This window comes from Sarcophilus harrisii, chromosome 5 (genome assembly GCF_902635505.1).
Source record: "Sarcophilus harrisii chromosome 5, mSarHar1.11, whole genome shotgun sequence".
Taxonomy (NCBI): domain Eukaryota; kingdom Metazoa; phylum Chordata; class Mammalia; order Dasyuromorphia; family Dasyuridae; genus Sarcophilus; species Sarcophilus harrisii.
In genome coordinates this window covers 271731098-271757872 of record NC_045430.1, presented here as the reverse complement: position 1 = coordinate 271757872, position 26775 = coordinate 271731098, and the positions used below count along the sequence as shown (strand labels likewise).

The window sequence follows — 26775 nt, the reverse complement described above, 5'->3', positions numbered from 1 at the left end:
TTTAAATGAAATGGACAATTTGGAGATTGTGGATGTGAAATATTCCTTAGTGTTGCACTGCTCACGTTCTTTTTTGCTGAAGTGCTTTCCCCTTCTTACTGTTGATCCCTTGGTGGAGGACCCTGGGACAACAAAGTGTGGGGGGGGAAGAGATTCTGAAATGAAGGTGATGGATGATAAGCAAGAGCACAATATAACTGGTACTTTTGTTGGAAGAAGCAGTTTTCTTGCAACTTGCTCTCCAACCCCAACATTTCCTTAAACATTTAACCGTCTAGTATTCCTTATGGCTTTTTTATTTCAACAGGAAGAAAGATTTCTGAGGAGATGCAGATACAGGAGATACAGGATCTGCCTGGGTAGAGGAATCATAGAAAGGCTGCTTTGTTATCAAGCCCCTTTCCCCAATGCTTAGCCCATCTTGACCAAAATAGTTAAGCTTATGTATCTTCATGGAAATTTGTTACCAGCCATGTCCCAAGGTGAAATAATACTTAATCACATAATATACTAGATGTTAATTTAAAATTAATGTTAAATTAAAAATTTTTTTTCTCTTGACAACTCCTGTTCTACCTAGAACTGTCAGGGCACCCTCTGAAATCTCCATGTGGTGGGGAAGTGTTCCCTTCCCATTCTGGGTGCTGCCATTGCTGCTTTATAGTCTACAAAGGGCAGAGAAAACACAGGAAATGGGAGTGCAGCAGGAGGAGGGAGAGATTGGAGGGAGGGAAGGAGCACAGATGCCATTGGTTTACCAGAGGGACAAAGGAAATGGGGAGATGTGTGATGAGAGAAAAGGGCCAGTGTTAGGGTGCTGGAAACAATGGGGCTGGAGGAAATGCAAAGGTGGGATGGAAGGGGAAAATGTCCCCTGACACAGCTGGTACAAAGAGAGATCAGGGAAGGAAAATGTCCTGCCTAGAGAGAACAGCTTCTGGAGGCTGGGCAGTGCCCGGTAGAGATTGTGGTATTAGAAGAAGTGCCCTGGAGGTTGGCATGAAGAGGGCATTCTGGGAAAGGAAGGGGGTGGGCACCTGGAGTTGAAAGTTTGCTCGTTGGGTGAGTTCTGGGTGCCCCAGAAGTGGGGCAGTGGGATGATGCTGGCCACTGAGAAGCGAGGGCAGGATGAGCATCAGGACCAGAGGTTTATTAATGGGAGTCAGGCTGCTCAGGGCCCAGTCCTGGAGGTGGGAGCGTGAGGCGGGCCAGCTGCAGAAGCCTCTTATTGGGAACCCTCAGAAGTGCTGCTTCCTTGGGACAAGCAAGCGGCCTCGAGGAAAGATGGCTCCAGACCCTTGACAACAGCCACAATGGTAAGTCAGGAAGCTGGGTGCGACCCCTTGGGTGCCAGCTCCCCAAGGCGAGACCTTTCCCTGCCCCTGGGCTGCCTCAGCTGCTGGAGGGGACTTTTCCTCTTCCCTCCAGGTCTTCCAGATACATTTGTCAAGTATGAGGCGAGAAGCCCAGATCTGACGCCCTCTGGGGCACCTTCCACTTCCGAAATTTGGTAATTGGTGATTGGCAAGATTTCCTTGGCTCAGATTCCTCAGGCCTTGGGTTGATCCAGCTTCTCATCCCCTCATCCCCCCACCAGTACTTATCAAGTGTCTGCCCAGGCCTCCTTCAGGGGAGTTAGCAAACATTCCCGCCTTTGTTTCCCAGTGGTGCTGCCGGCCTTGAGATGGGCCATTAAAGAATCCAGTCACACCTCAGAGGCCCAGCGCTCACACCTTGATGGAAAATGGGGAGGAACCGAGCGGGCATTCCATGGCACCCATAGGAGAGAAACTCCCCCCGCCGCTGCTTACACTTACTCCTAATTAGGCTGGGTCAGCGGTGGAACCAGAGAGGTCCTAAGCCACAAGAATCCAGTGGAATCTGAGAAAACCGAGCCCCTTCTGCCCCAGAGCCGCCCAAGCAGACCTGCCGGGATGGCGAGGGCTCCTCGGCCCCTTTCACATGCTTAATGTAAACATTTGTGGCCTGTCTGGCAGGAGCTTGGATGGAAAAGCAGCCAGACCCATATATCAGCTTTATTGGAAAAGGTTGCCCGACAATCACACACTTTGTTGTCCCAGGGTCGATTTCTAGGAAGGTAAGAGCTTTAAAGCTCATGGGCACCTTCGGGATCCATCTATAGTCTACCCCGGTGCAGATCCCGGTGGGATTCTTCTTCTGGTTTTAAGCTCCTTCCTCCCCAGCCAGTAATGGATCTTTTGCTTCCCAACTTTCTCGCTGTGATCCCAAATGGGGATAGTTGGGCTATCTAGGTGGCTCTGGGCTCCCTGAGCACCAGGTGAGTGCGTGGGGCTCTGCATGGAGTTTCAGGAGGGATGATCCCAATATGGCCAAAAGGAGCCGCTGAGGACCCTCCCTCCCGGGTGACCAACACGCCTCCTCACAGCCACACACGATCTCTGGAAACGAAATGCTCTCCATGTGGACGGACTGTGAACGTCGCAATATGGACATTTGCTTTTTCTCAGGGAAAACATGAAAAGGGAACTGCTAAGCTTGGTGGGAGAGTGACGTGTTGGATGATCTTCGGGTTATACAGGTCATCCACAACAGGGAGATGTCCACTATTGTGCCCCATTCTGGGGTCTCAGTGAGATCAATACACGGCCTATTCTGTACAGGAAGGACTTTTTTTACTCTTTATGACTCCCACTTTGGGGTTTTGTTGGCAGAGACCCTGCAGGGGTTTCCATTTTCTTCTTTGGCTCATTTTACAGGTGAGGAAACTGAGGCATACAGGGTAAAGTGAGTTGCCCAGGTGTAATATTCTTTTCTAAAATATGTTCTCTGGGAACAGGTTTCTTGGGGGGCTTCTGGGAACAGCCTTCCTTTCAGTTCAGTAATCACCCCGAATGCAGCCAGGGATTAGAGTGCAAATCCTTTAGGGTCTCTTTCAAGTCTGGTCTCCTTCCTTGGGCCCGGTTAGCTTTCTTGGAGGCCCATCTCTCTCCTTGGTTCCGAGAGCTCCTGCCGCTCATCCTTTGCCTCTGCCAGCTTCAGCCTCTCTTCCTCCGAACGTCTCCAAATCCAAAGGCTTGTACTTGCCCCCAGCCAGCACAAGGGTGGAAGATGGAATAGATCTGCCTCCTCCTCCTCTGAGAGCTTCTAGTGGGCCCGTCCTGGCCCTGACAACTCCTCCTCATATGCCCCACACTGAGTACACAGCAATCATTACATCACTAGGAAACCATTATTTGTTGTAGGATTAAATCAGAGCTAAAACTAGATTTAACCACTGTCTCCTCAATTCCGCTTGCTTAGCACCGTCTAAGAATCCAACACCCAGGGTCACACAGGAAGGGTCTGAGGCCAACCCTGGGCTGGGCGTCCTGCGCACTCTGGGCCCCTGGCTGTCCCCCTTAAGTGAAGGGAAAATGTCCAAGGTCCTGACCGTGACTTGGGGATGTGAGTTCTTCGGTGGGCGCTGCCTGGGTGCGAGTTAATATGGAGGAGACGAGAGACATGGGGGACCAGACAATGGAGGCTGCTCCGGCCGCTCTGGGCACCCCTGGAGTCTGGGGGCCACTTCTGGGCCAAGAAGGGACCATGTGAGGATCACCTGAGGGGGGGCTGTTCAGGCTGAAAAGAGGATTGGGGACGAGAGGACGGCTAAGAGGCAGAGTCAGCCGGAGTCCACTCTTCTCTGCCCGTTCTGTGGTTCTGGTTTCTAACCCTCCAGTCGGCACCGCACCATGCTGTGCCCAAGTCTGCTGTCTCCTCGCCTGGGGTGCTCCCTGGCCTGGGGCCTCCTGAGTCTGGGGCACTGTCTGTCCTGGGGCCCTCTCCAGCCTGGGATGCTCTGGGCCTGGGGCCCTCCCCTTCCATGCTGACCTCCCCGGGGCTCTGGCCACCTGCTCTAGAGCCACCTCCTCCGGGAGGCCTCCGGGAGTCTCCCAGCTGCTGCACCCTCCTCCGGGGTGGTCTGGGTCTCCGGGGAAGGGCATCTCCCTCGGGTGCCAGTGGCCTGGCCCCGTCCCTTCCCTGCTCCCCGCCCCTTCCCTGCTCCCCGCTGGCTGAAGAGTTCCACACACACACAAGCAGCTTCCAGAGGGCGCTGGCTCCCCCAGGAAGCTTTTCCGCCCTCCCCGGCCCTTCAGCTGCTGGCTCTGGAGGCCTCGTGGGGGAGGAAAGGCTGAGCTTCCCTCTGCTTGCTCAGCCCTGGTAAATGCTCCGGGACTGAGAGTCCGGCTGAGTGAAGAGCAAGGCACTAATTGTGCACTGACGGCACACACAGCCCCGAGGCTGCAGCAGGAAAGGGGACCCTTGCATTCTAACGGGGACCACCCCCAGGGTCGGCTGCAGAGGATTCCTGGTCCTGGGGGGCAGCAGCCAAACGGGCGTCAGCACCTTTTCTTTAGTGTCACTTCTGCGATAAAATCCTGCCAGGAAATGATACATCGCACAAAGACTTGCTCAACGATAAATTTTTTGGGGGAAGCCCCTGAGGCAGCAGCTGGGCTGCATCTCCAGGGGTCCTTCCAGGGTAACGGATGCAGCACCACAATCCCAAGGCTCTGGGCTTTCTCCCTGAGGGTCTGACCCAGGTGGCCTCCATTTCCCTCCCTCGGGGTCCCTGGCTGCTCAGCTGGGCTGCCTGACCAGTCTGGGGGACAAGGGCGGGCAGCTGGTGGTGGGCGCTCCCGGCTCAGCAGGAGTTGCCGCCCTGAATGATGGCCGAGCAGGGCTGGGGGGGTGGGACTGGGCATCTGAGGCCTGCTGCCCCTCCGGGGGCCCCGAGCCCGTCCCACCAGTACGGGTGGCAGATCAGTGGCTGTTGCTCCAGGGCTGAGAGGAGAGCCTAGATTTCAGGAGGGCCAGTCTTGGAGCTGGTCCCCGATCCCGAGGTTCCAGTGGATCAGCCATGTTTTAGTGGACGGGCCATGGACCGGGGCGCTTACGATTCCCTACAGTTGGGGTCTTGGGGAGGACCCCGGAGCCATTAGCCCCACGGGTGGGAGCAGAGGGCCGAGCAGCCTGGACAGGCCCAGCTTTTTCTCGCCTTCGGAATGATTTTAGAATTAAGTGCAGGGAGCCCCTTGCCCTTGCCTGTCTTAGGGGCAAAGCTCCAAGGCCTCTCCCCTGGAACCCGCCGGTAACTGCCCCCCCCCACTTCCTGCCGGTCCCATCCAGCCAGGGCCCCCCAAGTGCAGACTGACCAGCCCCTCCCCCATCCAGCCAGGCCCCCCAAGTGCAGACTGACCAGCCCCTCCCCCATCCAGCCAGGGCCCCCCAAGGGCAGGCTGACCAGCCCCTCCCCCATCCAGCCGGGGCCCGGGACGTGCCCCTGGCTGCTCAAGCAGGTTCTGGGCCTTTCTACTGTGGCTGGGATGAAAGACTCCTGGGGAAGCTGCACAGCAGGGAGGCCGGAGGGCCCGGGCGGGGGTCAAGAGGAAGCCCCCATCGTGTGCCTCAGTTTCCTCCCTGCACCGCGAGGAAGCCCGCGGTCCTGGGCTCCTGAAAGGCTCCCCCCCACCCCATGGCCCAGAACTGAGCGCTCCTCCCTCCGGGAATCCTAAGAACCCTCGAACCCGGCAAACTGCTGGGAAGGAGACACGTGCTGGGCAGCAGGTCCAGGCCAGAGCCTCCATGATGGCCCACGCGGGGACAGCGCTGACAGACTCCGGATGGTGGAAGGAACCGGGAGCACCATCTCCTCATCCCCTGGAGGAGTCGGTGCTGCCACAAAACCCGCTTTGCACTTGGGGAAACTGAGGCGGGGGGGGGGTGGGCTCGAGCCTGGATCTGAATCGGGGCTTTCTCGATTCCAGGCCCGCGTTCTATGTACTGCGCCCTGGACCCCGCGGGACGGGACCTTCTCGGGTTGTGTGACCCTCGCTCAGGAAAATGGGGGACGGCCTGGATCAGAGGCCTTACAGTCGGGTGCCTCCCCCGGGGCCTGGGACACCTCCCGGCCAGCCCTGACCTCTCGGTGCCCGGCCCATCTGTCCGTCTGTCCCAGCCTCCAGGTTCCCGGCAGAAGGCGCGGCCCGCAGGCGCCCCCGGGACCCCGTGGGGGGCTTCCCCTCACATCGGGCCGCGGCGCTTTACCTTATATCGCTTTTTGCATCCGGGCACCGGGCAGGCGAAGGGCTTCTCGTCGCCCCCGTTCATGCACATGGAGCTGAGGATGGCCTCGGAGCTGATGGCGCTCTCGGTGGTCCAGGACTCGTCGCTGTCCGACTCCTCATAGTCCACCTCCTCCTCATCATATTCACTGCCTGGGAGACACGAGGTGGACACGGTGAGGGCGGCGCCCCAGGCGGCCTGTGCCCCCCGCCCCGCCTGCACCCCCCCCGCCCCAGCCCCGGCCCACCTGCACCCCCCGCCCCGCCCCCCCCCGGGGCTCCGCCCTGGCTCGGGACCAGAGGGGCCAGGGGTTCACTTAGTACCGCAGTGACCCCTCTCCCGGCCTGGCTCGGGGCACCTGTGAAGCCCCCCCTGCTGAGCCCCGTTCTCAGTGGTCACTGTTATCCTGGTCGGGGTCGGGCTTGGCAGGCGGGGCCGCAGCTGCCGGACCCCTCCCCCCCCAGTCCCTGACCCGGTTTTTAAAGACTAGGCAGGTAACGTGTCTCTTGGTAATTGGTTTCTCTCCTTGTCTCCCGCATTTAACTCAGTGTTTGGAGGCTTGGCCGCCCGCCAAGGGGTCCCGGCCCAAAAGCGTTAAGGATCTGGGGACCAAGGCCTTTGCTGAGGCCGGAACCCCAGTCACCCTATCAGTCATGTACACTTGAGTAAGAATGTGCCATTCAGATCACGGGGTAAGAACAGATTCTGATGAGGGGCAGGAGAAGAACACGAAGATACTGGGGGGGAAGGGACGGGAAGTGGGGGCCCAAACCATTCACCTAACACAAGCCCTGGGAACGTTCTGTGCTATTGCTGTACTATTGGTTCTCCAGGAAGCAGGAGGGACCTCCAAGGCCTCAGGAGAAGGGGTTGGCCCCAAACCTCAGAGCTGCCCTTTTCTCCTGCCTTCCCCCACCAGGAGGCTCCCCCTGCTGCCCACCCATTCTGGCTCTTCCTCGGGGGTGTTCCCAATCCCCCAAAGAGTTTGACCTTTAACCCCTGGCCCCCAGGGAGGGGACCGGACCTGGGTGTTTCAGAGCCAGTTGGCTGGAGGGAAGGAGGGGCCAACCCCGACGGGACGCCCCACCTGTTTCCCTGAGTCGGCTCCCAGTCTCTGGGCTGCCTTTGCACAAGGAGACCCTGAAGAACATAATTCTCCAGATCATAAACAGTGTAAAAGAATACGCTGACAAGCCCTAATGCATTTACAAGCCTGTGGAATAAATGGGAATTAGAACGCCACGGTAATAGCATGGGGGGGGGGGGGAGGCAGCCCCCAGGTGTGAGACCACGTGGTCCGGCGCCGGGCAGGGGCTGCTCCCGGGACCCGCACCTGCACCATCATCTGGGATCAATGTCCAAGACCGTTGGGAAGAGCCAGAGCTGGGGGGGGGGGGCATCCGTCCTCCACATCCTGCCAGGTGACTCCCCGTGAGGGAGGAGCCCCAGGTGGGCTGCTTCTTGCTCTCCCAAGGGAAATGGTGAGGTCGGTCTTGCTCAGCTCTCTGGGCCAAGTGGGTGGACAGTGAAAAAGGAGAAACTGAGGTAAAGTGAGTGTGGGAAGGAGAATGTTCTCTCCCCTCCCGGTGACTTCTACCCATGGGGCCAAGCAGAGAGGAAGACTTCCCTAAGACTTCCCCGCTGCCCCCGGTGCTAACCAGCATTTCTCGGGTGCTTCAGAGTACTTCCCGTGTTACCTCTTCTGAGCCTCCCAACTCCATCATTGAGATTCTATTATTATTCCCACTTTACAGATGAGGAAACTGAGGCCCACAGAAGCTTGGCTCAGATCATACGACTCAGGGTCTGAGCTCTGTGTCTTTCAGATTCCAAGCTGCCTTGAGTGCCCTCCAGAGCCTGCCTGGAGCAAAAGCACAGGAACCAAAGGCATCCCCTCCAAGGGCCTCTCTGGGCAGACAGCCTGGCGGCCTGCTTGGTCCTGATGGCTCTCTGCCCTCTCCGCCTTTTGTACTTTGTCTTTCCTACAAGGGAGCCCCATAGGGACCAACAGGATTGAGAAATGGCCACCCTGGCTCCCCAGACCATTTTTCTCCCAGGAAGGACGGCGCGGACTGAAGACAGGCCAGGCCGGAACCGCCTGCTCCAGATACAGACCGTCTCCCTGCACAATCTGCACAGTTTGGGAGATTTTCCCTAAGTAGGACACATTTTGGTACATCTAATTCTTAAACAAATGCCACAGGGCAGTGCCCTTTCAGATGGCATTTCTCAAAGCCTTACAAGCAAGACCTGGAAATTTGGAATCACTAATTTATTCTTCTAATTGGACTAATTTATTAACCTGAATACCAAGAGAACGAGGACATTTAAAAAAATATCAAACCCAATTCTGTGTTAAATAGAGCTGAGAGAAACAAACTCTGCCCTTCTTGATGGAGATGGAAGAGCCGGGATTTTTGGTTTGGGGGCTCCCTTCATTGATAAAGCTCCAGGGGCTGCAATGCACCAGCCCTTGGGCCAAGTCCCAGGAACACAGACAGAAAGAAAGCGGTCCCTCCCCTCCACACTATCAGTGAGAAGTGTTCACATCTACATGGCGCTTTTAGGTCCCACAAAGATTTTACCCATCGTATGACTTGATTGTTACAACCTTGGGAGAGAGGTGCTTTGAATATCCCCATTTTACAGATGAGGAAGCTGAGGTTTGGAGCTTTGGGGACTTGCAGGTGGGCCCTCGGCACCCTCAGCTTGTGGTCACTGGCTGGTGGAAATAACTTCTTCCACCTCATTGAAAATTGGGAGGGAAAAAGCAAAAAGGGAAGGGATGGGCTAAATGGAAAGGAATACAATTCCCTTACAATTGTAAGGGAAAGGGGAGGGACTCTAAGGGGGAGGAAGGGATATTAGAGAAGGAAGGCTGTGTGAGGTGAGTGGTGTTCATAAATCTAATACTGGGGAGGGGGGTAAAGGGGAAAGGAAAGAGAAAAGCATAAACAGGGGTTAACAAGATGGCAGGAAATACAGAATTAGTTATTTTAACCATAAATGTGAATGGGGTAAACTCACCCATAAAGTACAGGTGGACAGCAGACTGGATTAAAAGCCAGGATCCTACAATATATTGTTTACAGGAAATACACGATACATACAGAGTAAAGGTAAAAGGCTAGAGCAGAATCTACTATACTTCAAGTGAAGTCAAAAAAGCAGGGGTAGCCATCCTGATTTCAGATCAAGCAAAAGCAAAACTGGTCTAATTAAAAGCGATAAGGAAGGAAAGTACTTCCTACTTAAAGGTACTATAGATCATGAAGTAATATCAATACTCAACATATATGCACCAAGTGGTGTAGCATCTAACTTCCTAAAGGAGAAATTCAGAGAGCTGCAAGAAGAAATAGACAGCAAAATATAATAGTAGGAGATCTCAATCTTGCACTCTCAGAACTAGATAAATCAAACCACAAAATAAGAAAGAAGTCAAAGAGGTAAATAGAATATTAGAAAAGTTAGGTATGACTTTTGGAGGTCCTTCAATTCTCATATATTTTATCTTTCTTTGTCTGGGTACCTATTGTTTCCTCTGATAGAGTAGCGATGTTTTGGGGCTGACGATGGCTTTTTGGGGCCTTATCTTTGCATGCCCACCATCCAAAACACTTCTGGGCACAAAGAAGGTACTTTAAAATACTTCCAGAACTGAATCTGATGGAAAGTTTTGCCAGCTGGAAGGTGTCCAGTGACTGGCACATGGTAGGTACTTAATCTTTATTAACTGACAGAATCCAAATGTTTGATAATAATGAATGCACAAGTATTTGTTAAGTACCTACTATGTGCTAAGCAATGAAACAATGAATGAAACAATCCCTACTGGCAATGAGCTTACATTCTAATGGGGGATGGGAGTTAGGGATATATGAACATATATATGTATGTATGTATCCCAAAAGTCTGTTGCCATCCTTCAGTTCTGAGAACAACAAGTAGAATTTAAATGGAGCCTTATGTCTTCAAGTGTGGAATAGCTCTTACATGCTCACTCTAGGTCTTAAGACCCCCATTTCATACAGTCCCTGTATGACTGATTTGGAAGTCTCACATCTAGAATGATGGATCTAGAACTCTAGAATGAGGCCCCAAACCTGGAGTCCTGGCAAGCCCCGATTTCCCTACCATAAAGGAAGAAGTTGGATCAGTGATTTCAGGGTTTCTGCTAGTCTCAAGTCAATGAGAAACCCATCAGGCAGAACTACATTGAAGCTGCCTCTAAATATTCTCAAGGACCCTGAATATTTTCTGGGATCCAAGGCTCCCCTCATGGTTCTCCTCAAGGACCATGTCCTACATGAACCCTTTTCTGAGCCCTCCAATCTGACCTTCCACCATGCCAGATGCCATGATTCTTTCCATCAGAAATCATTTTATATTCACTTATGGACACAGAGGCTATTTCTTCTTGGTAGAACATAGTCTCTTTGAGGGCAAAGTCTCTTTCATATTTTGTTTTTATATTTCTATCACCTAGTACAATGTCTGGAACATAGTAATTGCTTAATTCTTGCTTGTAAAATTGAGTTGAATTTTTCAAAACCCAGAGCTTTGGAGTTTTTAATCATTGAATCCAATTTTAAGAACTAAAACGACCATTTTAGATGCCCTGAGACATCCCTCCTTATCAATGCCTGCTGTGTGATACTGGAGTGACATCAAGGACAGCCTGTGCCGGCGGCTGGTTCCTTCCTCTCCAAAGATTTGAGGGACTCTATGCATTAATCCTCATTTAGGCAATTAAAAAATAAGAATTCTGGATGCCCATCATTGCAGAATGATTGAGTAAGTGACGGTATATGAATGTTATAGATGTTCTATAAGAAATGATCAGGAAGATTTCAGAGAGGCCTGGAGAGACTTATAGGAACTGAAGCTGAGTGAAATGAGCAGGACAAGGAGATAACGGCAACAGCAAGATTATACAATGATCAATTATGATGAATTAATTTCCAACAATAAGATGATCTTGTGATAAAGAGAGCCATTTGCACCCAGAGAGAGGACTGTGGGAACTGAGTGTGAATCACAACATGGCATTTTCACTCTTTGTGTTATTCACTTGTATTTTGTTTTCTTACTCATTTTCTTTCCTTTTTGATCTGATTTTTCTTGTGCATCAAGAGAATTGTATAAATATGTTTACATATATTGGATTTAACATATTTTAACATGTATAATGTATGTTGGATTGCCTGCCAACTGGGGAAGGGGTGGGGGGAGGAGAAGAAAATCTGAAACACAAGGCTGTGCAAGGGTCAATGTTGTCAAATTATCCGTGCAGATGTTTTGAAAATAAAAAGCTTTAAAAATTAAAAAAAAAAAAGAATTCTCTTTTGTCATCACTGGGTGCTTTTAATTCATTAGTTATCTGTACTTTGGCCTCAGAGTTAACAAACAACGATACTTCCGAGCACACTTTCAAACAACCATCGGCCACCCTCACAGTTAATTGAAAGGACAGGCTTATTTGGGAGCGCTCGGATCACAAGGCACCTCAGAGGCCATTTAATCCAAGTGTTCATTTCACAGATGGAGTGACGTTAATGGAGGCGACAGGATTTGTTTGAGGTCACAGATATAAGCAAGGAGCAACTGTTTAGGAGAGCCAGTTCTTTCCACTGAGTCGCACTTGCTCCCTACGAGACGTTCTTAACTAGTTCTTCTACCTAGATTCAATGTCACAGACTCAAGAAAGCAGTAAAAATAACCAGTTCCAAAAGAGATCGACAGTTTGAAAACAGGCCTGGGCCCAGTTTGCTGCCAGGATGGGTCTTGCACTTTAGGAAGACAGTAAAGATAAAGAGATTATTACTGTTGTTCAGTATTTTTTTGGGGGGGTTACATTGTGACCCCATTTGGAGTATCTTGGCAAAGACAATGGAGTGGTTCACCATTTCTTTCTCCAGCTCATTTTCCAGATGAGAAAACTGAGTTAAAGAAGGTAAAATGAATTGCTCAGTCACAGCCACTAAGTTTCTGAGCTAGATTTGAACCTGGGTTCTCCAGGAGCAGTGCTCACTTTTCAAATCCTCAAATGAGCATCAACTTTAACTGGTATCCCCCTGGATCTGACATGTCAAAAAGGGCACAAGCTTTGTTTTCTGGACTAGAGGCATCAGGAGCATCCAGGAAGGGCCCGAATCCAGGACCCCTATGGGAGGAATAAGGGCATTGTCAATGGGATGCTCGGCCTTCGTCTCCTAGCCTGGACCTTCCCCCCCCCACCCTCTTTCTTGTCCATTTTGTGATGAGACTCATCATAAACCCACAGTATCCTTCATATTCTGTCACCGGCTCATTTCCTGAGGGGATAATCCACGTGTCAGAGCCTATAAAGGAAGAATTTTCCAGCTGCCCAAATGAGAATTAATGCACAACTATGAATCTTTGGAGATGAAGGAGCAGCCTCTGGCACAGAGCATCCTTGATGTCACTCCACGCATTGATAGGGAGGGACATCTTGGGGCAAGATCTGAAAGCTCTTGTAGTTGGAGGTTGGGAAAAAAATCAGCAATGGAATCAAAAACTTAAAGCCGGCGGCCACGATGCTGCCCAATGTGCTTTTGGGGCGTTCTGGTTTTTGAGGCAGACCAGCATAACACGGTCCACACCAGCAGCCAGTATTCCAACCGGCATGAGATGCGAGGCCCTGGCCCGTGGGCTCCCATCCTGATGTCACCGGAAGGAGCTGAGCCGAGCTGTCCTGCAAGAAGTCATTGTTGGTCTTTTATAGGCACTGAGCGGCGCGCTCTTGGGAAGTTATTTGGCATTCTTATATAAACTCGCTCCCTGCCCCCCTCCCCAACTCTGTTCTCCACAAATAAGGGCCTTTTAATAGCAAACGACCTCCTGTTTAGATACAGTTCAGGGAAAACATGATAAACCAAGTAACACAATCTCGGCTTTAAAGGTATATGCTTAGGCAGGGTTTTCAACTGGGCCGTCTAAACAAAAATAAGCTATTAACCACTTTCAGGGGAAAAAAAATAAAAATTAAATAGTTTTGGGCTTCCTGCAATTAAGCTGCCCATTTTACAGTGCAGATGTATTTATAACAGAAAAAAGGTAAATAAATAAATATATAAAAGCCAAACAGACCCCCTCCACCAAAGGCTTATCCCACAAATTAACTCCGTGGTAATAATAAAGCTCATGCCAGCTGGAATCCTTTTGGCTGTGGAATGGGGAGCAAAAGCAGGTATATGGTTGAGAGAAAATAAAGTCGGACATTTTCCACCTTCCATCATGGGATGTTAATTGAACTCTGGCAAATGTTTGAAAATGTCTTTCTCAGCTTAAGAAAAAATTAAAAACAGTTCAGGGTGTGTGTGTATATATGAGAAAGAGACAGAGACAGAGAGACAGAGAGACAGACAGAGACCAGAGACAGAGAGACAGGAGAGACAGAGAGTTGGAGGAACATTTGTTGTATTTTCCTAGCTGCAATGGAAAACATTCATAATTAACACGCTTCTCATTCTTCTCTCGTTAGGACTACAACCATGGACTAAAACCACATTTCTCAGGGTATCAGGAACCTCTCCTGATGCACAAGTGGGGGAGACAGGCAGCTCCCTCTCATTAATTCTGTTTTTTCCCCTTCTGTGGTTCCTACAATCTCAGGAAACAGGTTTGCATGAAAGATAACAGCAAGGAAAAGGACCTACGTAAATAGGCTTTTATGAAACGGTAGTCAAGAGATGTTTTATATTGAAGGCTTAAATGCACTTTATGGCTGTGTAAAAAACACAGCGCCACTCTCAGCCCAAAGTAAACATTCCAAAGTCTACGAGCCCAACTCTTGCCCAAGGCAGGCCTCCATCAAGTCCGATGGGGGGTGGGAGGGGGAGGGAGTGGATGGGGGCTGGACATCACAGGTTCCAGTAGGATCCAGATGTACTGAATCTGCCATTTCCCCCAATGCAAAGTAGCAGGCCAAAGCCTTTCTCAACACCCTCAGATGATGAGAAAAGCAGAACTCCCCTTTCTGCTCTCATCTATCAGTCAGGCAGCCAAACGCGAGAAGTTCCTTGTCTCTATACTGCTGGGTAGCTCAATGGAACAAACGTGGAACCTGTAGCTGGAAAATCAGGTCCTGGAATCCCCTCCCTTGCCACCCCTGCCCCTGGGAACCCCTTCCTCCCTTTTAAGCACAGTTCAGATGTCCTAACTTACACTAACAGAGTCTCCCGTCATACTACCCAGTATGTTCTTCTCTCCCTCTTAAAATCAGCATGCTTTACTTTGTACCTGGGGCAGCTAGGCGGAGAGTGCTGGACCTGGGGTCAACAAGACTCATCTTCTTGAGCTTAATTCCAGCCTGAGACACTTACTGTGTGACCCTGGACAAGTCAATTAACCCTTTGTGCCTCAGTTTCCTTATCGGTAAAATGAGTTGGAGAAGAAAATGAAAACCACTGCAGTATCTTTGCCAAGAAAATCTCAAATGGGGTCACAAAGAGTCAGATGTGACTGGAAAAAATGAAGCAACATAACACAAGTCTGTGTAGCTGCTACCCTGAATACCCATTCTGTGTGCATGCTCCTGGGGCAGGGACTGATACATTTTCTGTGTCCAGAATGACTGTTGGCTGAATTGAATTGAATTCTTTGCTCAAAGCCATTTGGCTAATTGCACTAAATTCTTTTTTTCTTCCTGCTCTGCAGTGCTTGATAAATAAGAATTATTAAATTCTTCTTCCAAACACAAGTGGGACAGTGTCTAGGTCCAGACTTCCTTTCTTGGTCAGATCAAGGAAGATATTTTATGAGGAATTTAAAAAAAGTCAGTTTATCCATAATTTGGCAAAAGGGATCGTGCTGGAGATTGGGTGATCTGAGAGGATTTGTCTTACTCTTGGAAACTGAAGCCCTTCCACAACTCATCTTTAGCCTTCCTTCTGGGCTTATGGCTCCTGGATGTGCCTGTCAGACTGGTTCAGTGGAACTTCTCTGAACCATCTTCCTGCTGCTCTGGCCTTAAATGGAGGTTGGGTGAGATATGGAGCTGGGTTTTTACCTTTTTCACATAATCCCCAACTTTTATAAGGACTCCAGTGCTGCCCAATTAGAAACGAATCCCACTTTTATTTTGTATCTTCACTCTGTTTCCATTGTTTCCCCCGGTAGAATGGGAGATACTTCAGGGTGGGATAGCTTTTTTTTTGTCTTTGCATCCTCAGTACCTAAGGGCATGGTATCTGGTGAAGTCACCAGACATTTCATAATTGCTTGTTGAAGGAATGATTAAAAGCAAGAATTTACTCCATGTTCCCAACTACATCTGGTAGCTATACCAACATCAATTAGTCAATTGACCCAGAAAAAGGAAAACCATGACTGGGAAAGAATCCACAGAGAGGGAAATGATGACCGTTTCCATAACAAGATTCTTTTTTGAAATTTGGGAAAAGTAAATAAAGCTCCCTTTGGAAATGGTATTAATTTCACAAGGTGAGAGTGGAGGATGGTAGGAGAAAGTAAGGACAGCTTCCAGCATGTTGGGTGGACTTCCTGTGGCAAACTTCTGGAAAGGCATGAATGAGTCTCACAAAAAGGGCACAAAAAGTAATTTGCATTACTAGAGGAAATGGTCTGCTGAGGAGATTGCAGATCCATTTGACTATCAAGAAGGTTAGAGTGGTTGGTGCTTCCATCTGAAGGTCGGCACTGTACTAGTTGCTAAGTATACAAAGGCAAAAAAAGGTTGCAGATCTTGTGCAGAGAACTGATTTCCTTTTTGAAATGGTGAAATACTGGACAAATCAAGCACATTCTATATTAATGTTGTCCCTTCTTCACTTCAGAGGAGACTGGAAGCCATCTACATCTATAGACCTGTAACTATGATTCTTTAACCACTTTTTTAAAAACAGAGATTTAACTTAGTGAATAGTGTGATGGATGTTTATCCTGCAACTCTTTTAGTTTTTGCCATATTTGTAGCTCAGTTACTTAAGAATGATTCTCCCTGAACATTATCATTGGATAGTCTCTGCTGATTACTCCTCTTAATCAGCTGATAAATGATAAAGCTCATCATATAAAACTAAAGGAAAACCACAATCTGGGTCTTACTTTATCAGTCTGGGAGGCGACAGGGAAATTTCTACAGATCTTTCAAAAGAAAGGTGGATCCATGCACTCATCCAGAAAGGCAAGCTCTCCCTCTAAAGCCATCTCTCTAAAAAAAGCAAACAACCAGGTTTAGAGGAAATATTTCTGATGTCCGCCTCATGGTGTGAAAATTGTAATTAGTGATGACTTATGGGCTCCTGTGGTCTGGACAAGAGGGTGTTCTTAGGTGGAATTGCTCCTGGGGGAGAGTTCTTTGAAAATCCCCATATGATTCATTATTATTTCTAAGGTCCATGCTACTGAAGAGGTGCTGGCCTTTGGAGGCAATTGTTGAAAAAACCAGTTTGCCCCAGCTTCACCTCTAGCTTGATTTTGCTCTCTTTGACAAAATAGGGACAAAGACTGAATAGGGGGAAAGGAGAAAAAGATAAAAAAAGGGAGGAAGGAAAGGAGCAATGAAAGAAGGAAGAAAGGAAGGAAAGGGGGAGGGATAAAAAAAACCTTCCAGCATCTAGAAGATGAAATTTAGAACCCACTTGATTGGTTCTCCTGCTGAGAATTCTCCAGAAATAACATTCAATTTGTGATTTTTCCTAATGCCCCCCACCTCCTTTTAATTCTCCTTAATTTTTTTAATCACTACAAACTTCACAAACATGAACATTTTCACATATAAATATGAAAGTATGACTCTGTTTCACCTGGCAGCATCATTCTGTCTCTCCAGAAATTCATGTTTCTTTGCATTTCCATTCTTGGCTACTCATTGTAATCTCTCCCACTGCTCTGAGAGAATATGAACTCCTTCAGGGCAGGATCTGTTTCACTGTTGTCAGCATCCCTGTGCTGAAGAACAAGGGGTACCTTTGGGAGTGACCTTGGGAACCTAACTGATTGAAAGCTGAGACAAGGACCAATTTGGCCACTGTGCCACCTTTGGACATGAACTTGGGGCGGGGCAAGACTCTATAAATTGAATTAAGTTTGAGACTGAGGTGGGAAGGGAAGAGTGTGTCTGTAAGGGAAACACTGATTGATAACTCCTGCTATATTTTCAAAGCATCTCTTTGTAAAAGCAAATTGATTGTTAAGTAGTTACCATGGAAGTGGGATGCTAGTCACTGGAGTTGGGAAGACCTGACTTTGAATCCTGTTTCTGATTCACACTAGCTGTGTGTGGAGTGACCTTGAGTGACCCATTTATTCATGTGATAAAAGCAGGAAACCCTACACACTCCATAGAATTGGTGAGAGAATCCAACTATTTCTGTTTACTGTTCTATTTACTGTTTCTGATCTCTTGGTGACCCCCAATTGCACGGCCTCTCAGGACAAAAATGGGCTTTGAGAATTGTTGGGTATATCCACATTCATGGGACCACTTTCACTGCAGGTTTGAAGTGCAATAATGGCAGATGGCCCAAATGTTTGGTCCACTGGCATCCATGTAATGTCAAGAGATCTAGAAAAAGGGCTTCAGTGTAGGAGAAAGCCCCTAATGGTCAACTTAGGGGAGAACGTAGATGAATATGGCCCAGGATACTCCGCATCCTGGATACAGGAACCATCCATACGGATAACATCACAAATCCACTGTGTCATCCTGGGGTGGATTTGGGAGCCTGAAGGTCCACATTTGAATCCTGACTCTTCTCCTGATGAAAATCTCTTCTTTAGGCCTCAGTTTCCCTAATGTGTAGAAAGAGGGGCTTAGAGGAGAGGATCTCTAAGATCACTTCTCATTTTAAAATTTCCCAGAAAGAACGATCTGAAATTCAGCTGTGCTGCCACTAGGTGGTGGAGACCTGTGATGGCTCCACAGTCCTAGCAGTAGTAATGTACTCTGGGAGGATTTTGGTAAAACTGCCTTATCTCCATTTCTGCCCAAGTTTGTCCAATTCAAGAAACCGTTCTCCGCTGGGCTGTTACGCTTGTGTTTTATTGTTGCTAGCGTAACCTTTAATCGAGCTTTCTTATTGTCTGGCTTTGCTTTGTGCACAGCATAGCCTCGGCTAAATTACACGCTTATGTTGCAAAAACCATCTGGCTTTGATAACAGATTTCTGGAGCTTGCCTCACTTTAACAAGAAGGAACAATATAATCTTAGGGCTTCAGAGACCCAGAAAAGAGGAGGCAGAAGCCCCGTCAGCAGCCTCTGAGGGCCAAGTCATATCTGAACAGGAACCTTCATCTCCCAACCGGTCACCCAAGCTTGAACTCCCATGGAGGACCCACTGCCATCCCATGGCAGCCTAGGCCATTTCTGCCCAGTTCTAATCTCCCGCTAGTTCACCTCTGGACAATCTCCATCGAGACTGGCACTGGAAGCCCAGTAAAAAAAATACTCTCTCTTCATGTTGACCTTTTGGGGGGAAAATATCCCAGAATTGGGGGGGTATCTAAAAAGGGGAGAAGGCTGCTGCCTTCTATTTCTAATGCCATCCCTCACCTCTTCATCAATGAAGGGGCCCAGATTTTGGTGGATAGAATCGCCTTTTGGGCTTTCCAGGATAACAGAGCTGAAGGAGAGGGGGGGGAAATCTCGGGTCCAGACTAGCGCCTTCGGTCGCTAAAGGTTTGGTGCTAGGCTGCTCAGGAACATAGGCAGGGAGACAGTGGGATGACCTTATCCACTGAGGCTCTTGCAGCCTGACATTTCTGTAAGGCTTTGTTTTAGATCCAAACATTCCTCGTTTTATTCACACTGGGCTAACAAATGCATCTTTTCATTTGAAGACTTCAAGATCGATGAGATGGAAATCACCATTATCTTGGGTTCCCACAGGGGGCAGAGGTGCTGGTGGGGATGGAGACTGGTTTTTCTCTCTTTAATACTTTATTTGGATAATGATGTTATTTTTAAAAAATGTATTATTTATTCAAAACAGACAACTCCATCCAGATCCAAGCCTGCCATCTGGGGCCAGAGAAGGCAGTATTGTGGGTAACCTTTCTTCAGAGGATGGGAGGGAAAACAGTTGAGAAATCTTTTGCTTGTTGCAAGAACACAGACCTGCTCAGAAGAACTTGGACACGAAAAAGGTGACAATAACTAGCATTAGAACTATGACCGGCTAGAATTATATATATCATCTATCTTATTTAACTACAACAAAGCGTAGAGAGCACCGTTAGGTTTGCAAAATGCTCGACAGAGATGATCATTTTCAGGACAGCCCCGGGAGGGAGAGGCCGTTATTAAGTCCATTTTAGGGGTGATGCAGTCAAGGCTTTCGGAGGTAAAGGGCCCACCAGGGAATGGAGCCGAGTCCAGGATGCTGTTTTTTCTGCATTATTTATCCAAAGCTGAATGAATTAAGCTTGGCGGGTGCCTCGCTTTCCTCAACAAACTCTATCTCGGATTTTGGGCGAAGGTGTCACAGGGCGGAGGGACCCTCTCCCCCCACTGGCAACTCATAAAGAGCTTTCCCGGAGCAGCCCCAGCACCTTGGGATCCCCCAGGCTCACCCCTGGGCACACATGGAAAAGCCATTAGAACCCAGGCCTCCGGGACCATGGAGATGAAAGGGCTTCTCTGATTTTAATATGCCAGGTTCAGACAGAAAAAAGGGCCGCGTTCTGAAATGCAGACGCGAGGCTTTGCAGTTGCTCCAAATGGTTAATGTCTTAGCTCTCACATGTCTCCTAGGCCGAGGGTTGTTTTATTAAAAAAAAAAAAAAAAAGTCCAGAATCTACCCTGCTTCCCCCTTGCCAAAGGCAGGGCTTCTGCCGGTCTGCTTCCAAAGGAAAATTCCTGGGAAGGTGTCCTGAGGGGCATTTGGGGGAGGGGGGGCCAGGCTGGGCCTCCAGCGCAGAATAGCCACGTTTTCTGCTGTCTCCTCTTTGTCTCTCCCCCGTCTCCTTTCTCTCTTTCTGTTGCTATCTCTTTCCTTTTCTTTCTCCCCTTCCCTCCTGCTTTTCTGTCTTCTCCTCCTCTTCCTCCTCCTTCTTTTCCTCTTGCTCCTCTTCCTCTTCCTTTTTTCTTCCTCCTCCTTTTTCTCTTATTTCTCCTCCTTTTCTTTCTCCCTTTCTCTTTCCTCTTCCTTCTCCTCTTCTTTCTTCACTTCTTCTTACTCTTTTCTTCCTCCTCCTCCTTCTCTTCCCTCTCCTTTTCTTTCCCCCCCCTCCCCTTTCCCCTTTTCTTTTCTTCTTCCTCCTCCTTTCTACCCATCTTTCTTCTTTTCTCTCTCCCCTCTTTCTTTTTTCTCTGTCTCTCTCCTCCCTTTCCCTTCCTTTTTCCCTTTTTCCCTTCCCCTTCCCCTTTAAAGTAAGCTCCAATTTTGCTTTTTAAAATACAAAATTTTAAATTTAAAAATCCTTTCTTTCTCCCCTTTTTCATTTCCCCAAAAGAAATTCCTGGTTTTATCCTTTCTCAAGGACCTTTTTGGTTTTTTGGGATTTCATTTCTGTCAAGGAAAGCCCTTCTAAAAAACCCCTTTCGGCAGGGCTGCCCCGGGCCCCAGAGGAGGCCTCCCTCGCCCCCACTCCCACTTTCCTCACCTTTGCCCTTTGCAAGGGCCACCCTTCCCGATCCATGGCCACATGGGGCTCTTTCCCTCAAGTAATGACTCTGCAGACTTTGTATTTACTTGTATTATTTACATACTAGGTTTCCTCCGGGAGAATGGACATATGTCCCCCTTACTTTTTGGATCTGTTTCCAGCACAGTGTCTGTCAGTTGTCACTCATCCACACCCCAAGTCCTCCAGGCCTGCCCATCTGCGTAGCCCTTGCTTCCATGGTCTCCCCTAAGCTTGCCACAAGGGTTCTCTCAGTGGCAACAAATCAAGCAGTTATCAGCTATCTGTTGAACTAAACTGAGTTGCTGAACACGAGGCAGTTTTGTACAGTGAGTTTGAGGACCTGGTTTCACTTACTACCTTATACCACTTTGGGCCTCAGTTTCCCTACCTGTAAAATAAAGAGTTGGGCCCCCGAGCCCCTGGAGGCCAGTCTGTGTGCAAGTCACAGACTCTTTGGGCCATCGGGTCTAGCCTAGGACCCCTTCTCAGAATAAGGGTTTTCAATACAAAAAAGAAAACCCTTAGGATTACAAAGGAAACCAGAGGCTGATGAAAACAGATGTCATTATTTCCGTCCCATCCAAGTTCGAAGACTCCCTGAAATCCTTGGACCAGAAACCCTTGCTCCACCTCTAAGGTTCTCTGATTGTTCTCTGTATCTCAAAGCAAGCCGGGGCTGGGGAGAAAGGGGAAAACCCATCTTTATCAGGAGCAGCCAGGCCACGAATCACGCTCCGATGGCGTCCGCCTGGAGGCTCCCTTCTCAATCTTCGCCTCACGTGCACTCTCTCTCCCCGCGTCTGCCCGTCCATCAGTCTGTCCCCCGCGTCCTTCTGCCTTCCCCTCCCTCTCCCTCCAAGGGCAGCGGCCGGTCTCTGGCTTCCTTCTTGCCGAGCCTTCTCCTGGCATTCCAGAGGCTCCACCGTCTCCAACAGGGAAGCTTCCATCCCAAGCTCTGGGCTTGCACCGGCTTGCTTTGTTCTTAGACGGACGTTTATAGCAGGGGGTGCTAGTCCCTGGCTAGAAAAGCTGGTGGAGGAGGGGGACAGGAGGAGGAGGAGCAGCAGCCGGAGGAAGGCTGCTTTTCACTTCTGGCTCTGCTTCCCTCAGCCTTAAGCACAGCGCCTCAGGAAAGCCCCTTTCTCAAGCCCAGCCGCCCCCATGGCCTGGGCTCGGGGCGGAGGACAGGCCCCAGCTCTCGGCCGCCTTTGTTTTCAGAACAGGGAGGCCATTTCCCGGCCTTACAGTCCCAGGCTATGCGTCAAAGGGAAGAGCACAGGCTCCCAGGGGCCACGAGGGCCCAGCCCGCTGATTTCCACAAGCATTTATTTAGTGAGCATTTACCCTGCCAAGGCACCAGGCTAAGCACCGGGGACCCCGAGAAAGGCAAGAACCCGGAGGAGGGAGGGAGTCAACTGAGCTCCCAGACACGAAATGACTTGTACACCCCACAGCCAGTAAGTGGCAGGCCCAGAATCCGGGGCCTGTATTGTGGAAATGGAACTTCCCTCACAGTCGGCTCGTTCAGGACACTGGCTTTGTCCCTTAATTACACGGAGGATCAATTGTGTGATCGCATCATTTCTACCATTCTGTTCATTTCTACCTGTGCCCAGTAAATGTGTGTTGTTTAAGGTATGTGTGTGAGTGTGTGTGTGTGTGTAAGTGTGAGTGTGTGTATGAGAGTGTGCGACTCTGTGTGAGTGTGTGACTATGTGTGTGTGTATGGAAGTGTGTGACTGTGTGAGTGACTTGTGAGTATGTGTGAGTGTGTGTACTTGTGTGAGTGTGTCTGTGTGAGTGTGTCTGTGTGATTGTGTGTGTGTGAGTGTGTGTATATATTCTAAGGGGCTATATTACCACAGTACTCCAGGATTCCTGTTCCTACCCCCACCCTCCAAAGGTCCCTGGTCTCACTACGAAGGTCTATGCCAGATAAATGGAAGCTGTGGCCCTTCCACCAAACATCCAAATTCAGGCTGGGGGAGCCATTCCCCCTGTCTCGGATACGCAGATGGCACCGTTCAGGTGGCAGAAAGTGAAGAGGAATTAAGAAGTTTCTTATGAGGGCGGAAGAGAAAAAGGTCAAAACTGGCTTGAAGTTTGACATCAAAAACCCCGCTAAGATCCTGGCTGCGGGTCCCATCGCTTCCTGGCCAATAAAGGGAGAAGAAACGGAAGCGGCATCAGATTCTTGGGCTCAAAGAGCCCGGCAGCCGGGGCCTGCAGCCGTGATGCAAAAAGGCGGCCGCTGCTCAGAAGGAGAGGACCTGGTGGCGGCCCAAGAGCAGAAACCGGCCACAAAAGGCTGCAGAGTCAAACCCCGGGATTTTCCAGCAGAAATGTGTGACTCCGAGCGCCGGGCTACCAGAAAGGCCGAGTGCCGCCCAAGTGATGCTTCTGACTCGGAGTACTGGAGAAGGCTTTTCTGAGTTACTTGGACAACAGGGAGATGGGATCCTTCGGCACTTAAATTAGTTCAGTCTGTTCACTGGGCGGTCAATTATGATGCTGAAGCTTAACAACTTTAATGAGGACTCTTTGGAAAAGACCCTGAGGTTGGGAAGGACTGAAGGAACAAGCCAGAAGGGATGGCGGAGGATGAGATGGGTAGGGAGGGTCATGAGCTTGGAGGGATGTAGAGAGGTAATGTAGGATCGAAAGGCCCAGCATCCTCTGGTCCGTGGGGTCACCGAGAGCTGGACACACCTCAGGGACTCTGCAACAATTGCAACCACCCTCCAACCAGCCAGAAACTCCCTGCCCTGAGGCATTTGTGCCAGCTTGCTCAGCAAGTCCCATCAGGTGCCAGGTGCGCCCGGGACCGCCCCGTCCAGAATAAAATAATAACTTGTAGAAAGAGTACCAGGCCTTGCACTGGAGAACCCACATTCAAATCACGGCTCTGCCATTCACGACCTATCTGAATTCAGGCCAGTCATTCCAGTTCCTCAGGCCTCAGTTTCCCCACTTGTAAAATGAGTCCTAGCTCTTAATCTAGAATCCACTGGAATATAAGCTCCTTGAGAGCAGGGCTGTATCACTCATTGTTTTATCTTGCTAGCACATAATAGGTGGGTATAACAAATATCTGTGGGGTGATTGGTGAATCCTTAGGTCTTCCACACCCGACCTTCTGGAACCCCCAAGTTTGTTGATTTGACACGAATGGTTTAGGCAGGTTAGGCCCGGGATGATGGCCATATAGTTGGTTCTGGGCAAGAGCTCGGACGTTTGCTTTCCCCTCCTCCAGCACAGTCTTGGAGTCCCCAATAAGGCAATGAAAGCTTTCAGAGGGGGCGACTACTACCACTGGGAGCAGACTTTGTCCAACCCCTCCCCCAAAAAAACACATTACATTTTTTTTGGTCAACATCACCGAAACGAAAATTAAAGTCTTAACTTATAAAGGAACATCTTTTAGTCCCAGGTAAATCAATCTACTAATCATTCAATCTATAAGCATTTATTAAGTGCTCAATATATATGCCAGGCCCTGGGCTAAGTACTTGGAGTAAATCTTTTTGAACTATCTATTCACATGAATAGTAACATTCTATTTGAGAACCATAATTCTCAGGCCTACACACACACACACACACACACACACACACACACACACACTCAGATCTGTTTGGCTATTACATCAAATTTTTCCCTTTTTCAAGGAAAAGAGAAATGCAAATTTCAGCTCATTTGGCCAATATGGAGCGTTCTAAATAACTCATTTCTGCTTGTGATATATAAGGCAAAAGTCACTCTTCGAGGGCCCCCGAGAAGAAGCAGAGCAAGTACTCCCCTTGGAGCTATTAATTAGCCAACACCACTTGTACGGCACCTTCTGGCCGCCATCATTGGTAGATGCCAGTGCGCAGACAGAAAATAAACAAATAAAAGCAACACTGGGCCCTGCTAATAAGCTCCAGCATGTGAAACTCAGTCTCTGCCAAGTAGCAGAGAGCTGTTTTCTCAGTTCTCTCTTTCTAAGGTAGCATATGGGTCAAGAAATGTGAAATAACCAAAGAGACTGGAGTTTATTATCAACGAATATTTCCCAAGTTCATAGTGGTGGGAGTGGGGGGAGTTAAGAAGCATTTAAGGCACAGGGCAGGAAAGGAAGGGAAGCATCATTTGTGATAATCATAATTACACCTCAAGGGAGTCCCCTCAAAGGCCTTCATGCTTAGGGCATTTACATTTTAAGAAAAGGCAACAATAATTGGAGTTCTCTCTTTTCTCTTTTTGTACTTATTGCCTGAGTCTCATAATTAGCATTTATTCAAGATGCTATTTTTAAATTTTCTTGAATCACTGCTATCCTATCAGCTTAAGATTTAGTGTGAGTTAACCATTTTTCCAAGCAGACCATTCCTTAAGATTTTCAGAAAGTACCATACAATACCCAAGATGGTCTTTCATAAATAAATACTTAATTGACAGATCAAGGACTTTTAAAAAATCTCAGATAATGTCCAACTAGGAAGGTTAATTTACTTTTTAAATATCATCTTTACTGGTATATTTTGTTTTGACATCCCCTTCATTTTTAACGAAAGAACCCCTTCCTCCACTTCCCCAGTTAGTCATCTCTTAAAATAAGGATTTTTAAAAGACCAAGCAGCTAGGCAAAGCAAACCCACACGCCCACTGTGACCCCCCCGCGTGCTTCTCTCCATGATTTAATAGAGAAAACTTTCATGTTACGGTGGGATGGCCACAAAGAATGTACTGGGGAGTATGGTGTGAGGTGATGGTCTGAGCCTGATTTCTGCCAGGTTGCTTTCCAGTTTCCTCAGCAGTTTCAGAGCCTCTTTCCTAAGTGATTCGGGTTTCCAGTTTGTTGAACATTAGGTCATCTGGATTTTTGGCGAGCTTACATTTGGCATCCATATAATATGACCAGCCAGCGGAGTTGTGCCCTCTGAGAAAGGACCTCAGTGTCTGGTACTTTGTCCTGTGGGGATCTTCAGACTCTTCCAAAGATAATTCAAATGGAAGGGATTCGGTTTCTGGCCTGGCACTGAAGGCCTTCCGCCCGTGGTCAGTCTAACCCTTCTCCTCTCCCACACTTTCCTTGGGAGCCTCCCAGACCCTGGGCTGGCTCTGGCCACGTGAGTGTCCATCAATGTGACATCCCCGGAACGAAGGCTGCCAAGGTGAGAGAGTTGATCCCCAGAGCTCGAGGCTTCTCCACGTGTCACCGAGGGCTCCACATCTGACAGTGTGGTCTGGCGGCTGGAGGCCTGGGTTCTCTTGGTCTTAATTAGGACAGAATCAGCAGGAGCAGCAGAAAATACACCCCCACTTTATTGGGTCTCAGCTTTGGAGGCTGCATTGAGTGCACAATCATCTGCAAACAAAAGCAACCCCAACCTCCCTCCACTTTCGTTCCTAGCCCTTGCAAGCTTACTATATGTGCTGCGGAAGCAGGTGCTGATTTCTCTTTCTTTTATTGCCTCTTGGATTTATCATTAACATAAAGAAATGCTATTGATTTTTAAGAGTTCATTTTGTAGTCTGGGATTTTGCTGAAGTTAATTGTCTCAATTAATATCTTTGCTGATTCTGGAAGATTTTCCAATTAAATGATTTAAATCATGTCATTGGCAAATAGGGATGATGTTGTCTTCCCTTTACTTTGAGGCATGCCTTTAATTTCTTTCTTTTAACTGACTACTATTCCTAACCTTTCTAGAACCTTGTTAAAAATTAGTGGGGAGAGCTGAATATCTTTGCTTTATTCCCCTATTTTGGGGGTAAATTTCTAGTTTATTTTTATTGTATATGATGCTTGCTTTTGGTTTTAGATATTTTTTATGACCTTTAAAAAATCATCTTTCTGTGCCTATACTTTGTAGGGGTTTTTAGCATAAATGAGTTCTGTACTTTGTCAGGATCTTTTTCTGTATCTCTTGAGATAATCACTGGGTTTTTTTATCTTTTGGGGGGGTTTATTTTTAATATAATTAGTTATGCTGACTGTTTCCCTAATGTTGAACCATCTTTATATACCTGGTTTAAATCCACATTGGTCAAAATGAATGATTTCTTGGATGAATTATGATAAACT

At 48.6% G+C, this 26775-nt stretch overlaps 1 protein-coding gene across 2 annotated transcripts in view; it reads right to left on the bottom strand.

Annotated features, from left to right (window-relative positions):
- Positions 1 to 26775, bottom strand: part of JAZF1 (JAZF zinc finger 1) — a 235255-nt gene that overhangs the window by 3312 nt on the left and 205168 nt on the right. For both annotated transcript variants that reach the window (XM_031940523.1, XM_031940522.1), the window contains exon 4: positions 6070 to 6239. In XM_031940523.1, the coding sequence (XP_031796383.1) occupies positions 6070 to 6239 (170 nt within the window). The remainder of the gene's footprint in view (positions 1 to 6069; positions 6240 to 26775) is intronic.